This window comes from Rhinopithecus bieti, unplaced genomic scaffold, assembly GCF_001698545.2.
Source record: "Rhinopithecus bieti isolate Rb0 unplaced genomic scaffold, ASM169854v2 scaffold_55715, whole genome shotgun sequence".
NCBI classification, from domain to species: domain Eukaryota; kingdom Metazoa; phylum Chordata; class Mammalia; order Primates; family Cercopithecidae; genus Rhinopithecus; species Rhinopithecus bieti.
In genome coordinates this window covers 646,217-662,555 of record NW_016822769.1, presented here as the reverse complement: position 1 = coordinate 662,555, position 16,339 = coordinate 646,217, and the positions used below count along the sequence as shown (strand labels likewise).

Here is a 16,339-nt window from a genome sequence, read left to right as displayed (position 1 = left end):
AAAAAAAAAAAAAAAATTGGGAAAAATATTGGAATCCAAAGACACTAGGGAAGAAGCATACTTTAAAGGCGGAATAGTTTTCTAGGTTAATGTAGAGTTTCATTTTTGTTATACGTTTTACCTATAAACAAGAACAGTGTAAATGAAAATAATAGGAAATTATGCCTATTTCATTATTTTAAATTAATATATTTATTACAGCATTAATGTTCTATGTTGACACGATTATTTATTTTTTTTGAGACGGAGTCTTGCTCTTGTCCCCCAGGCTGGAGTGCAATGGCCACCATCTTGGGTCACTGCAACCTCCACCTCCTGGGTTCAAGAGATTCTCCTGCCTCAGCCTCCCGAGTAGTTGGGATCACAGGCGCGTGCTACCACGCCCGGCTAATTTTTTTTTGTGTTTTTACTGGAGTTGGGGTTTCACCATGCTGGTCAGGCTGGTTTCGAACTCCTGACCTCAGGTGATCCTCCCACCTCGGCCTCCCAAAGTCCTGGGATTACAGGCATGAGCCACTGCGCCGGTCGACACAATTATTTTATAACATTTCCTCCCATCGAAAATCTTTGAGGGAGAATGTCTCTTAGTGAAGTTTTGGTAAAAAACCTTGAAGTCTGTAAATTTCGGGTGACAAAGAGAAGGAGACAATTCTTTGTGATGTACACCTCCTGACATACTATGTTGTTCTGCTGAGAAAGTCTGAAGACATAATTTCCAGTTCTAAAAGTGCAAGGAGAAGATTCATTGCTTCCTCTGCTCCCTACCAGCTGAAGGAGCGGTCTCCTTTTGTCTTCTGAAATAAAAAGAAGGAGGCAAAGGGTGTTAGAGTGGAGGATTTTTTAGGGGATTAAACCCGAGTACTTAAGAACCTCTGAGGTCCCTTTAGCTTTTATTTAAGTAGCTCCTGTTTCCCAAAATAAGAGGGCTGGAGCACAGAGGCCAGACCGGCCAACTTAGGGTACAGCACAGGTCGGGGGCAGTCGCCTGATCTGGAGCGAGAGGTACCCGCATTCTGCAGGTGCAGGGACTGTGATCCAGAATCCCGCCGCCTCCTCGCTCCGGCTCCCAGGAGGGCGGGAACCGCGGCGTTGAAGGGTGCGGGGCTTGGCTTCAGAAACGCAGATCAAGTATATTTCAGGCGGCAGACATCAATCCAGTTGGGTGCTCACACCTGGCCCGGGGGAGGGGAAACAGCATCCATAGGAACCACGGGGCGGAGAGGAGCCCCTCATTTGGGACGCTAGAGGGCTGCTCCAGCTTGACTAGGTCCCACTGCTTTTCTGTGATTGCTTCTTTACCCCGCCCATCATCTCAGTGCTCTATTCCGATTGGCTCTTCGGTCTGCCACTCGGTTCCGCCGCGCTGATCCTCATTGGCCCCCTCCGGTTGAGGCCCCGCCCCGCGAGCTGGGCACGGGCAGTGGGGCGCCGAGGAGACAGAGCCCGGCGCTTGATCTGGGCTGGGGGGAGGTGGTGGCGGCTGAGGGAAGGAGGAGGATAAGGAGGAGGAACGAGGGCAGCAGGAGGCACCGGCAGCGACGGGGCCGGGGTGATGTTGCAGGTGCCCGGGGTCGGCGCGGAGCTGCCGGGCTGAGGGACGCCTGGTCCAGGGTCCGCAGCGTCGCCGCGTCGCTCCCGGGCGGGCGGGCGGGAAGATGCTGAGCAGGTTGATGAGCGGCAGCAGCAGGAGCCTGGAGCGCGAGTACAGCTGCACCGTGCGGCTGCTGGACGATAGCGAGTACACCTGCACCATCCAGGTTAGCGCTGCGCCGCCCCGCCCCGCCCACGGGACACCCTCGTCTCCCAAGTCCGATCAACTTGACCTGCGGCGGCCGCCGCCCGGGGGTCGCCCCAGCGCCGTGCTTTGTCCGTTCCTGGTTGCGGCGGACCACCCTAGTGCTGCAGGGCGCCTTCACCGGAGCCCCTGCCGGAGCCCTGGCACCCGGTGTGTCACCGCCGCCGCGGGGCTAGTCTCCGCGTCCCACACCCCCAAGTCCTCCCCTGCTCTCCTTGGATGAGGGCGCCCCGTCCTGGTTCCTCGAGCCCGCCCGGGTAGGGTGCACCTTTCCGGAGCGCCCGGAGGGAGGCGGGTAGGGCTGTAGGCTCCTAGCCCGGCCGCCCCGTCGGGGGCTCAGGCTTTGGCTCTCTGGCCGGGCAAGGACGTATGGCTGGCTTTTCTTATCTCTCTTGGGTTGGAAGGATAATGGTTTATGTCATAATTCCTCCCCCCCCCCACCCCATTTGTGAGTCAGAGCTTTCAGAAGGTAGAACTGAACGCGCAGCCCATGCGGAGTGGCCTATTGAAGGAAGCCCAGTCCTCTGGGCTTTAGAGATTTAGGCCCCCTCCTGCCTTTCGACCCCCAAATCTTATTGTGTTGGGCGGTTCTGGGGGACGTGAGGTAAAGATTTAGCAACAAGTCCCAGCGATTTGGGGCTTGGCGGTGGCCAGGAAGAATCGGCGACTTACGAAAAACGCCAACAATACGGTAATGCTGAACAGCATTTCTTTCAGAACCTGGTATTTTGAAGGGATTTTACAACCTCTTGCTCCTGTTCCTTCACTACTGCTGTGTGCACGTCAGGAGTAGTAGTCTTTCCCGGGAATGCAGTCACAGCCCTCTCTCCTCCCTTATGAAAAAGTCAGAGATTGAAAACATTGACAATGCTCCGGTGTTCAGTTCATCAGCCAGGAGGATCCTGCGCTCATCACCGGAAGCTGCTCTTTGTGGAGAAGCAAATTGAGCTGGACCCGGAGGGGTCTCACCTGATCCTTTGCCTTTGCAGCAGGAAAACAGAGGAGGCTTCTGGCTCGGATGTGACAGACAAAAACTGTCGGCCCGGGTCCTACCCTCAGTGTCTCCTTGCCCCCCGCCTCCTTATTTATTTATTTTTGCTGACAGTGCTCAATAGCGGAAAATAGCGGTGTGTGAGAAAGACACTGGGTAGTGTATGAGAGCAGCTGCTCCCTGCTGACTCCGTGCTCAGTTCAGCCTTCTCCTCACTTTCCCTTTTCTCCCTCCCCTCGAAACCAGCCCTGGGTATAAGTGCTGACTGTTGCCAAAGATCCATGAGGGTAGAGAAAGAGCACAAAATCTCTCTTTAAGGCCACTTAAATACAGACTAAGCAGTCATAAAGATGCTAGCCATCAAGTGAAAGGATTTTTGTAGTTGAATATGATAGAGAGATGCTCTGTATTATTTCCTTGCTGAATGAGTGGAATACTACTTTTTGTTCCTATTGTATCGTTGTGCCATGTCCAATTTTTTTTTGTTTTTTTTCTTTTGCTGGGATAGGAGAATACATTGAGTTGACATCTTCACCATTTGAGTATATTGTCTAGAGCTTTTTAAAAGTCTTTATCCTTTAGCTTTAAAATTTAAAGCATTTATCCAATAGCATATCAAGGGCAGTGTGAGATTTATACTTCATGAGTCCTAAGAATACTTTTGGGGTATGTGAAATAATTTCCGAGGCAGGTCACTAACTTCTGCCAAGGTGTAGAATACAAATAAAACACAATTCACATCACCATTTCGCTAGAAATGATTGTTAACCTTGTGGTTTTAAAGTATTGCAATGAGGCAACTAGTTATTTTTTTCCCAGTTAGTGGAACCTTTGAGGTTGTTTGACTGGTATTATAATTGTGAGTAGTTTTTATTACCATTTAGAAAAGAATATTTTGAGTTAAATAGGACTTACTGGGTTTGTGCTTGCTATATCCTACTATGGTTGTGGTTATTTTCCTACTGCTCTCATTTTACATTATTGCAATTTAATTTTATAAAATATCTAGGCCACTTAAAAAATTAAGCTTGGTGTAATATGGCCACACTGTAGTAAGTGTCCATTGTCTAGACATGTTAATGATTGTGCATTGTGATTTTTGCGTAGAATCTAGGGATTGTAAAGTATATGTAATGTTGTCATTCTTTGGCACCACTTTTGTAAATTGCTTTTGTTTTACTCATGTGAGGAAATGTAGCAAAAGACAGTATCTTATATGAAAATAATATTTTCTACATGTAGCTTTTTTGAACATTTAGAAATTGAGCTTTTCTTATCAACTTTTCCTCATGCATTTCTGTAGTGTGTGTGTATGTGTGCACGTGCTCATTTGTTAAATACTGTTTGTTAAATACTAGGGACAGGATCTTTTAAATCAGTATGGAAAGGATCTATGAGCTTCTTATTAGGTTAAGCAATATTCCCAACATTTTAGGCATTGTAGCACTGTATATTTTAATTTTTAGGGTGATAATTTGAACTCATTTTCCTTAAAATGTTGTATGCCATATTTTTGTTTAAATAAGGTATCTATTTTAGAATGATTTTACTGTCTCAGCATAATCAGAGACTACTTAGGGTATTACAGAATCAGAAATGTATCACTGGGTTGGAGTCATGATAGTTACATTTGGTAAATTTCAGTTGTAGGAAATTCCATCAAAGTATTTGTCCTTTCGTAATGCAGCATGTATTCTGATCTGGCATTTAGGATGTAATTATTAAGGTAATGAAAATGCCTTATATGTTTTCAGTGAAGGTTGCCACAGTCACCAGACTATTCTTTCACTCTTTCTGATATGCAAATGTATTTGTAGACCATGAGAAATGAAAGTATACATAGGAGGTTTGTAGTGTAATTGCTCCCCTGTGAAGAACATTGTGAACAGCTCCCTGCCCGTTTTGAAGGTCACTGCCTCATAAATGCAGATCTAGTCTACTCATCTGTTCTTCACTCATCTGTTTCATTTATGGATATATATATATATTTACCACATTTATCACCTTCCTTTGTTATTTGGGAGAAAATAGGGAAAATTAAAAAATGAAAAGATACCTAATATCTTTCAACTCAGTGTACTGAAGGAGTCATTTACATGCTTAGGCATGTAATATCCTAAGGAATAGATTTTTATGTTTTTAAGAAACGGGCCGGGCGCGGTGGCTCAAGCCTGTAATCCCAGCACTTTGGGAGGCCGAGACGGGCGGATCACTAGGTCAAGAGATCGAGACCATCCTGGCTAACACGGTGAAACCCCGTCTCTACTAAAAAATACAAAAAAACTAGCCGGGCGAGGTGGCGGGCGCTTATAGTCCCAGCTACTCGGGAGGCTGAGGCAGGAGAATGGCGTAAACCCGGGAGGCGGAGCTTGCAGTGAGCTGAGATCCGGCCACTGCACTCCAGCCCGGGCGACAGAGCAAGACTCCGTCTCATAAAAAACAAAAAACGGGATCTTGCTATGTTGCCCAGGCTGGACTTGAATTCCTGGGCTGAAGTGATTCTCTCGCCTCAGCCTCCCAAGTAGTTGGGACTACAGAAGTGCACCACCATGCCCTGCTTATAAGGAATAGATTATTTTTATTATTATTATTATTTTGAGATGGAGTCTCGCTCTGTTGCCCAGGCTGGAGTGCAATGGTGCGATCTCAGCTCACTGCAACCTCTGCCTCCCCGGTTCAAGTGATTCTCCTGCCTCAGCCTCCCAAGTAGATGGTATTACAGGCATCCACCACTACCCCTGGCCAATTTTTGTATTTTTAGTAGAGATGGGGTTTCACCATGTTGGCCAGGATGGTCCCTATCTTTTGACCTCATGATCCACCCGCCTCATCTCCCAAAGTGCTGGAATTACAGGTGTGAGTCACTGCACCCGGCCAGGAATAGGTTTTTAACTGTCTTTCAGCTTGCAATAGTTTATAAATTAAAAGAATATATATTGCAAAATTTCTAGTAGAAATATGTGTTGAAAAAATACCTATTTTCAAGTCGGAAATGTTAATCATTTTTTTCTGGTTACTGAAAGGTGAGCTACTTTAGAAATGAATTTGATTTTACTGGGAGACACATTAAAATAATGGATTAAGCAGCCAGGTTAAATTGTGCAGTTAAATAAGATACCACCATAAATAGAATGTGTGTGCAGGGGCATTTCCATAGTATAACCAATATTTGGATTTGATTGTGGCTCAAACACTTAGTAGCTGTGGTAGCTAGGATGAGAGAGGGAGGGAGAGAATATATTGAGCCCTGTGCTTGCCAGGCACTCTAGAATTTATAATAGATTAAGAGAAAGCTATAAATCATAAACCCCAAGAATTATCACATCTAGTTCGATGCCTTATATAGTTTTAGTTCGATAAATATTTGTTCTAATTTGTTTGTGCTACATGATTACTATGTTAACTTCACTTCAAAATTTCTTATTCCTGAAAACAATAAACAGTTCTAACAATTGTATAACCCTTTATAGTTTTAATCCATTCCATTGCAAACCATTTTGCTGTGTGACCCCTCTCCTTGGTGAGAAGTACGGTATGTTAGTGTGATATTTATGAGGTCTTTGAGGTATTTATGAAGTCAATTTCTGCAATTATCCTTTGTTGAATTAGTGGAGTGCCAGTGGTATAGCTCCTATGACTTTTTGGTTTGTCTTTTAGGATTTCAAAACTTTCGGGTCCCCCCGCCTCCATCTGTGCAAGTTTAGAGGACTTAGATCAAATGAATACTGTGTGATGCAGTACTTTATGGAGTGTTAGAGTTCTGCCAGAATTAGGATTTTGAGTGTAGAGATCACCATAGCTACAGAAGTTTCCCTCACATTTTCCCCCTTAATACCCCATAAAACAGGAGACAGACCTCCTCACAGCTTCATTTTCTCACCTCTTGCTCCAAGAGGAAGCGAACCATGGGTCCCATCCTGTTTCTAGTTACATCTATTTTAAGCTGAATTCACCTTTGATAGCCTCATCTATAACATCCTGTTTGACTCTGCAGACCCTGTTTCATGGAGTAGCCTACTGTGAGTTGCTTATCCCCCAAATGTGCCTAGTTAGGGCTTGTATTAAAGAAGTGAATAGTGTGGAGGATTTGGCAGCAACCTTATAGCTTCTGTTTCTCACTTCTGTAGTGCCCAGAAAGGACAGTGCTGCTTTCCTGGAGTCCAGGTGATGCTTGTTGCCCCTCTGTTTTCTGGCCTTGACCCTTTGGGGCTTAGGCCAACTACCTCAGTGGTTTTCTTATGCAGCTAGTAAATTTGAAGGATACTAAAGCATTTCCATTCCCATGTTGCAGGGAGAATGGTGTTTCACCTAAGACAGCAAATCGCCAATTCATATGTCTATCTTGGCAATTGAAGCAGGTCTTCCATTCCTTTTAAGACCCTAGACCCTGGTGACCAATAAAACTTTTTGGACTTTTGGCTAGACATCCTGTAATCCTGGCAATTTGGGAGACTGAGGTGGGAGGATCACTTGAGATCAGGAGTTCAAGACCAGCCTGGCCAACATGGTAAAACCCCCGTCTCTACTAAAAATACAAAAATTAACCAGGTGTATGGTGTTACATGCCTGTAATCCCAGCTGCTCGGGAGGCTGAGGCAGGAGAATCGCTTGAACCTGGAAGGCGGAAGTTGCGGTGAGCCGAGATAGCGCCATTGCACTCCAGCCTGGGCAGCAGAGCAAGATTCTGTCTCTAAAAAAAAAAAAAAGTCTGGATTTTACAAGCACTTTAAATACAGGTAGAGCCAAAGATAAACCAGGGAGAGCAGAGGGTCTAAGTTCACATACTCCCAACCTCCAGTTTCTCCATGAGCTAAAACCGTCTCAGAGACATTTAAATTATGAACCTTTTGCCTCCCAAGGTCAACATGTGATCTTCATTATTGTTGTCAACATTTTGACCAAGATAGGCCCCTATATTGGTCTTTCAACAGTTGTAATTGTTGTATTATTTTTAAGGATTGTGTTTTACTTTTGTGGTCTTACCAACTTTCTAGTATCATATCCTAGATTTGGGAGGCAGGAACTTGTAAAGACTCTTAGGTTCAAATTCCCCAGGCTTTTGCCTGCTACCGTTAGACTAAACACAAACTCGTGTGAATCAAGTTCTCTAAAGAGATCCTTCCGTGCCATGCTCATGAAGGCAAAATAATTGGGCCACATGCTTGGCAACCACTGAGTTTGTGTACAATAGCTCCATTCACTTGTCTACAGAAAACACCCCTTTGACAGTGATTATAGCTTTCAACCCCCCACCCTTCCACTTCTGACTCCCTGAATTACCATGACCTTATCTGCTGCTTCATATTTAGAGGTGCTCTGGACCACTCCAGAAACGCCTAGAACTCATTCCTGTGTGTTAAAGATCAGTTCAAAGCCTCAGACAACGACTGCCCACCAAGAGAAACCATTCAAAATCAGGACCAAAACTAGCTATTCTTATGCCTCATTTGAGTCATTTTACTATGTCACAACTCAGGAACCCTTTTCCTTCAGTAGAAATTGTGAGACCTCTCAAAAGCATGGAAAATGAAATAAGGAATTGGATAAAGCAGTGGTTTTCAAAGTATGGCCCCTAGATAGGTATTATCCATATCACCTGGGTACTTGTTAGAAATGCAAATTCTTGACTCCATCCCAGACCTAGTGAATCAAAAACTCTGGGGATGGAGTTCAGCAGTCTGTTTAACAAGTCTTGCAGGTGATTCTTAGGCTTAATGAGGTTTGAGAATTGCTACTACTGGATTACAGAGATATTTAGTAGGTAAAATGGGCAAGTGTTGATTGACTGGATGTAAAAGGTGAGGGAGAAGAAGAGGCGAATGATGAATCTCACATTTCTAACTTTTAATTTATTCCTGAATTGTCTTAGTAGATTCTCTTCCTTTGCAAGGTGAATGCTAGGTTGTCTACAGATACGCATACCTATTTTCAAGTGGGTAGGGGTCTAAAGATTCTGCAGTGCGTCATTATGCCAGTTTGATGCTGTTGTATTTATTGGTTAGTATTTTTTGTCTCTCCTGACCTAAAAACAGTATGATTATTGTATATTTGTATATTGTTTTTTCAAACAAATTTTGTTCACAACTTGACGCACTAGGGGAAAGGAAGAGTCAAGGCCCCTGTTGGAAGGGCTTACAACTTAGGGATTGCAAACACATAAATAACAAACTATAAAGCATCATAGAATTTGGAGCTAAGACAAGGGGATATGTTGTGGCAATGTAAATTTGGGTTGGAGTTTGGGAGATGGGGAGGGATTCAAAAATTAATAATTGTTTTTCAAAGGAGACGAAATTTGAACCAGGCTGTGAAAAATTGCCAAAGGCAGGGCCAGGTGCTGTGGTTTATGCCTGTAATCTCAGTGTTTGGGGGGGTCAACACAGGAGGATCCCTTGAGGCCAGGAGTTTGAGTCTATCCTGGGCAACATAGCAAGACCTTGTCGCTACAAAAAATTTAAAATTTAGGCTGGCATGTTGGTGTATGCCTATAGTCCTAGCTACATGAGGGGGCTGAAGTGGGAGGATTTCATAAGCCCAGGAGTTCGAGGTTATAGTGAGCTATGATTGTGCTATTGTACTCCAGCCTGGGCTACAGATGGAAACCCTGTCTCTTAAAAAAAAAAAAAAAAAGGCCGGGCGGGGTGGCTCAAGCCTGTAATCCCAGCACTTTGGGAGGCCGAGACGGGCGGATCACGAGGTCAGGAGATCGAGACCATCCTGGCTAACACGGTGAAACCCCGTCTCTACTAAAAATACAAAAAAAAACTAGCCGGGCGAGGTGGCGGGCGCCTGTAGTCCCAGCTACTCGGGAGGCTGAGGCAGGAGAATGGCGTAAACCCGGGAGGCAGAGCTTGCAGTGAGCTGAGATCTGGCCACTGCACTCCAGTCCGGGCGACAGAGCGAGACTCTGCCTCAAAAAAAAAAAAAAAAAAAAAAAAAAAAAAAAAAAAAAAAAAAAAATTGGCAAAAGCATAAAATGGTGTGCGGATGTGTAAAGAGCATTCCAGACTGAGTTAACAGCAGACTACTTCTAAGTGGAAAAGTTAAAAATGTGAAGTCTTTAGTTTTTTTCATTAGTGTGTTTATCTGACTTACTCTGGTACAGTTGAGTCAAACAACAGAAATCTGCTTAGGGAAAATTACTGTCAGTAAATTTCAATCATACTTGACATGCAGAGAGGAATCAATCTAAACTAATAATGCATAAAGCTAGTGATGAATTAAATCTAATTCTAAAACTATAACACAAATTAAGATTCTTCACAAAGCAATGGCATTATGTCAAGAAAAGGTGGATTCAGATTTCAATCTTCATTCTGTGGCTGCAGTAACTACATATGAATTTTATTTCCAAGAGGACTCTTCTCTTTGGGATCAGTTTAATCATCTGACAAAAAAGAGAGTATCAAATTGCAACATTTAGCTGATGTTTGAAAATCCTTTGACGAATCTAGTGCAGCCCCAATTGTGCATTAACAGTTAAGAAACGTGACCCATGGAGTCCTAAAAGGCACATTTCAGCATCTCTGTTCCTAAACCTAAGCAGCCACCAAAAATAGCTTCTCTTGGAGACCGAGGATTGCGTCTCTGAATTCCCCAGTGAACCCCTGACAGCTTCGAAGTTCCCAGCCCTATACAGGGTGTACTTTTAGCACTCAACACAATGCCAGGCTAGAGCTTTGGGGATGGGAACCTCCAAGAAAGCCCTGGGCAATCAGTGTTCGGCAGAATGCCAATGCTAATAGGTTATTTTGCTCTGGAAAAGGAGAAAAAGAAGGGATAGTCTAAAGACTGATGAATAGGGGATGACTGACAATACAGACACTCCACTTTATTGGAGAGATTAAGGGGGCTTGCTGTGAAGTGGTATTGTGGGAGCCAGAAAAATTAGCAAAGGCCCACAGGCCCAAGACCTGAAATAAATAGTGGTACATCAAATCCGCATGCCCTAGGGCACACTCAAATGTCTGGCCACTTTCAGTGAACTTGTAGTAGGAAAAAGCCAAATCATTAGGAACCCTCATAGTCTGGCACTCCATCCAGGCACTCCTTAGTCAGGCAAATTATCCTTCACCTCCAGACAGGTGCAGAGCCTTTTTTCTCTACACCCCGTCTTAACCCAAGGACCTCTAGTCTGGGCCTCAGTCTAATTTTGAGGATAGAGTAGAAAAGTTGGCTTCAGGATTTCCAAAGGATTCCAAATACTCTAGGCAGGAGGTGCCACTAAGATTCTTGTTTTGTTAGACTTGAACCAAGCAGGTAAGAACATTGATCAGAACACAAGAACGGCTGGGCGCGGTGGCTCACGCCTGTAATCCCAACACTTAGGGAGGCTGAGGTGGGTGGATCCCCTGAGGTCTGGAGGTTGAGACCAGCCTGACCAACATGGAGAAATCTTGTCTCTACTAAAAATAAAACAATTAGCTGGGTGTGGTGGCGCATGCCTGTAATCCCAGCTACTGTGGAGGCTGAGGCAGGAGAATCGCTTGAACTAGGGAGGCAAAGCTTGTGGTGAGCCGAGATCGTGCCATTGTACTCCAGCCTGGGCAATAAGAGCGAAACTCCATCTCAAAAACAAACAAACAAAAAAACGCAAAACAAACAAAAAGACACAAGAAAGCAGAATTAGTCAATTCACATAAGGATCTCATGTACTTCCAGAGGTAATTTAAGATCCAGCCTGCCCTCTTTTAGATTTTTAGCCTCTAGAAGCGTTTTTTTTTTTTTTTTTTTTTTTAAACATAGTCTCACTCTGTTGCCCAAGCTGGAGTTCAGTGGTATGATGTTGTCTCATTGCAACCTCTGCCTCCTAGGTTCAAGCAATTCTTGTGTCTCAGCCTCCCGAGTAGCTGGGGTTACAGGCATGCGCCACCACGCTCGGCTAATTTTTGTATTTTTAGTACAGAAGGGGTTTCACCATGTTGGCCAGGCTGGTTTCTAACTCCTGACCTTAAGCAATCCACCCGCCTCAACCTCCCAAAGTGCTAGGATTACAAGCGTGAGCTACCATGGCTGACCTTGCCTCTAGAAGACTCTAAAAGGCCCAAAGTTATATGGAATTGGAGGTTTGTAGGTCAGAAGGACTCCATGGATTGGCAATGATGCCTGGAATGATATAAGGCATATTAAACCTGCAATTTCTCGGTATACACTTATCTAACAGAATAGCCCATCAGCTCTTTGGGAGGCCATTTGGAAGTTATATTATCAAAAGAAATTTGACTGTTGAGCAGTGAAACTCTGATAAAAACATAAGGAAGCCCCAGTACTAGAATGGAACTTCTTCAAACTATGCCCAGCTTCAGATTCTAGCACATGTGTAATAGGTTTTAAAAAAACTGGGAGAGGAGTTTGCTTGGTGTAGCTACAGGACATAAAATACTGAACCAACTAAGCAGCACAGCTAATCTGAAAATGTAATACTTTCTTTGCTTACTTTTAATCTATCTTATGCAATTTTAAAAGTTTGTTTAAATGAATAGCCACATTAAATGTACATCTATGAACTGCTTTCTAATTTCATGGTAAAGGAGATATTACCCATATTCTAATTTGTAATATTGGGTATACTAGTCAGTCTGATTATTTTTAAAGAGACAGATATAATGATATACTATCTTGCTGCAAATGAGATCTTTCAGTGTGTCATTATAAAATATTATGGACTGTTTTTACTAATGATTTATCTCACTTAAGCTACTTTCTGACTGAAAGACAATGACAAAAGAAGTGGAAGAATTTGACTTTTTCTTCACTTTCTGAATTTCACAATTTTATTTCTTGCCATCTTTCCTGAACAAAATAGCCCTTCTGTTCATCTTTTATTATCTCCTTTGCTTTATGCTAATTTATACTTTTAGCCTCTCATTTAATAGAGTCTTTTATCACCATTTCTAATTGCCATCACTGCCTAGTTATACTTTTGTTGGTCAGATTCTTTGTGTGATGGTCACACCTTCTCTTGGTGTCACACCTTCTCTTGGTGGTAAGAGATATTAAATAGGTGCAATCATAGTGTATGTAAATGTACACTAAGGCGTAATGTGATATGTGTACTTTAAGTTCATTTTTAAACATAAGAGTGTTGTGTATTTAGTTAATTGAGGCAGTACAAACAAATGGAAATCTGTAATGTATAAAATGACATCTTGGAGCTCCAACCTAAAGATTCCTGAAAGCTGTGGGCTTTAGCTGGATTTGTATTATATGTTTAGAGTTTTCTATTAACTTTTCTTGGTAATAGTTTCTTAATGGATTAATGGAACCAATGTGACTCTGTGTCTACTATGTCTTCAGGTCTGGTTCTTCAGGAATGGGTAGACATGGTGGCAGGAGGTGGACTTTCCATGGCCAGTAAAGTCTTTACATTGGAGAGCTGAAGTTAGAGTGGAGGGAGAATTAAAATAATTGGCTAAATGGAGAAACAAAAGATCAAAACCAGAGAAACAGAGGGATTGGAGTGAGAGCCTTAAGCAGAAATACCTGGTCAGAATCTGGAGGGAGAATCTGGAGAAGCAGGTTGAGGATAATGAAAGAACATTGGAGTTTTTTTTTTTTTTTTTTTTGAGACGGACACTTGCTCTGTCGCCCAGGCTGCAGTGGCGCAATCTTGGCTCACTGCAACCTCCACATCCTGGGTTCAAGCAATTCTCCCACCTCAGCCTCCCCAGTAGCTGGGATTACAAGCTCAAGCCACCACACCTGGCTAATTTTTGTATTTTTAGTAGAGACAAGGTTTCACCATGTTGGCCAGGCTGATCTCGAACTCCTGACCTAAGGTGATCCACCTGCCTCAGCTTCCCAAAGTACAGGGATTACAGGCGTGAGCCACCGCGCCAGCTGAGATCTATTTTTTGTTGTAGTTGTGTGTGATGATAGAGGCTTAATGGTTTAAAGGAGCCCTCTGGGCCTGGCCTCCATGCGGGGGTGACATTTAAAATATTCAACAATCAATGAGTCATAGTGAACACCTCACTGCACAATACTCTGCCACAGTGCATTGGTGCTGGGTATAGAACCCTCTGCTGGACGGGCCACTAACTATTTAGTGCTGACCACATTCCATTCCCTGGCTCCCCATTTGCCCTTGCCAGATGTGGGGACCGAATTGTGTAGGTTTTACCTTCCTGTGGAGTGGTGGGCCCATTCATATCTTTCACATGTTTCCCAAATGCAACTCTATTTTTTCTTTTAAAAATCCTACATGGTTTTCTCATTGCCTACAGGATAACAGGAGCCTTTTAGCATGGCATAAAAGGCCTTCCATAATCTCTCTGCTACCTCCCTTTCCAGCATTGTCTTGTCTCATCTTATGTATGAACCTTTTCTCACTGCATGGATCACCAGCCTTCTTGTTCCAGGGTAGACTCCCTCCCCATTGTTGTTGGGCAGTGCCTTGGGGGACTTAGCACTTACCATATTGAAATGTGAATATTTTCTCCTGGCATGGTGGCTCAGGCCTGTAATCCCAGCACTTTGGGAGGCTGAGGTGGGCAGATCACAAGGTCAGGAGATCGAGACCATCCTGGCTAACATGGTGAAGCCCCATTTCTACTAAAAATATGTAAAAAAAATTTAGCCGGGCGTGGTGGCGGGCCCCTGTAGTCCCAGCTACTCGGGAGGCTGAGGCAAGAGAATGGTGTGAGCCCAGGAGGCAGAACTTGCAGTGAGTTGAGATCGTGCCACTGCACTCCAGCCTGGGCGACAGTGCGAGAGTCCATCTCAAAAAAAGAAATGTGAATATTTTCTCACATGTCTGCCTCTCAGTGTACTGTGAACTGTTTGAAGAGCAGAGATATCTTTGTACAGCTAGTAACTAAGGTGTCACCAAGGGGCTTAACATACGTTGATTGTAGATGTGTATGAATAAAAATATTAGCTCTAAAAAAATGATTGTTAAATAATGCAAGTAGGCCTGATGTGGTGGCTCACACCTGTAATCCCAGCACTTTGGGAGGCTGAGGTGGGCAGATCACAAGGTCAGATCGAGACCATCCTAGCTAACATGATGAAACCCCGTCTCTACTAAAATTACAAAAAATTAGCTGAGTGTGGTGGCACGCGCTTGTAGTCCCAGCTACTCGGGATGCTGAGGCAGGAGAATCGCTTGAACCTGGGAGGTGGAGGTTGCAGTAAGCTGAGATCATGTCACTGCACTCCAGCCTAGGTGACAGAGTAAGACTCTGTCTCAAAAAAGAAAAAAAGCAAATGTAGGGTCAGCCGTGGTGGCTCACACCTGTAATCCCAGCACTGTGGGAGTCCGAGGGAAGGCAGATCACATGAGGTCAGGCATTCAAGACCACCCTGGCCAACATGGTGAAACCCTGTCTTTACTAAAAATATAAAACTTAGCTGGGCACGGTGTTGTACACCTGTAATCTCAGCTACTCAGGGGCTGAGGCAGGAGAATCGCTTGAACCTGGGAGATGGAGGTTGCAGTGAGCCAGGATTGCACCACTACACTTCAGCCTGGGCAGCAGAGTGAGACTCCGTCTCAAAAAAAAACCCAAAAAACAAAAAACAGCAAAAGCAAATGTAAAGTTACCTATAGCTTGAGTTAAATAGGTGAAAAAATGAACCCATCATGTTTTCTATTCTTCACAATTATGCTATGGTGATATTATTTGTTTTGTTTTGTTTTGAGATAGGGTCTTGCCCTGTTGCTGAGGCTGGAGTGCAGTGGCATGATCTTGGCTCACTGCACCCTCGAACTCCTGGGTTCAAGCAATCCTCCTGTCTCAGCCTCCCCAGTAGCTGGGACTACAGGTGCATGCCACCAAGCCCAGCTAATTTTTAAAATTTTCTTTTGTAGAGACAGAATCCTGCTTTGTTGACCAGGCTGGTTTCAAACTCCTGGGCTCGAGTAATCCTCCCACGTCAACATCCCAAAGTACTGGGATTATGGGTGTGAGCCACTGTGCCCAGCCTATGATGACTTTAAAAGGTGGTTAGTGGTGAGGGTTGCAGAACTCTGGGAACATACTAAAAACCTCTTAATTGTATACTATAAAATGGTGAATTATATGATATGTGAATTATATTTCAGTGCCAATGTAAATTTCCTGGTTTTGATAACATACTGTAGTTATGTAAGACTTTACCATTGGGGGAAGGTGGGTGAAGGGCACATGGGACATCTCCATACTATTTTTTGCAACTTTTTGTGTTTCTATAACTATTGAATAATAAAAAAATGTAAAAAGGTTAGGATGGGCACAGTAGCTCATGCCTCCAACACTTTGGGAGACTGAGGCAGGAAGATTGCTTGACTCCAGGAGTTTGAGACCAGCCTGGGCAACATAGTGAGACCGCTGTCTCTACAAAAAATAATAAAAAGAATTAGGCATAGTGGCATGCTCCTGTAGTTCCAGCTACTTGGGAGGCTAAGGTGAAAAAATTGCTTAAGCCCCAAAGTTGGAGGCTGCAGTGAGTTGTCATCAAGCCACTGTACTCTAGCTTGGGTAACAGACCAAGACCTGGTCTTAAAAATAAAAAAGTGGCCGGGCGCGGTGGCTCAAGCCTGTAATCCCAGCACTTTGGGAGGCCGAGACGGG

General features: G+C 44.0%; 1 protein-coding gene across 4 annotated transcripts in view; it reads left to right on the top strand.

Moving 5' to 3' along the window:
• Positions 1-868: 868 nt before the first annotated feature.
• Positions 869-16,339, top strand: part of FRMD5 (FERM domain containing 5) — a 348,152-nt gene continuing 332,681 nt past the window's right edge. For 2 of the 4 annotated variants that reach the window (XM_017861042.1, XM_017861041.1), the window contains exon 1: positions 869-1,757. In XM_017861042.1, the coding sequence (XP_017716531.1) occupies positions 1,656-1,757 (102 nt within the window). In that variant the 5' untranslated portion in view covers positions 869-1,655. Of the gene's footprint in view, positions 1,758-2,315; positions 2,487-16,339 lie in introns of those variants that run through there. The other 2 variants (XM_017861043.1, XM_017861045.1) reach the window with 2 other exon arrangements.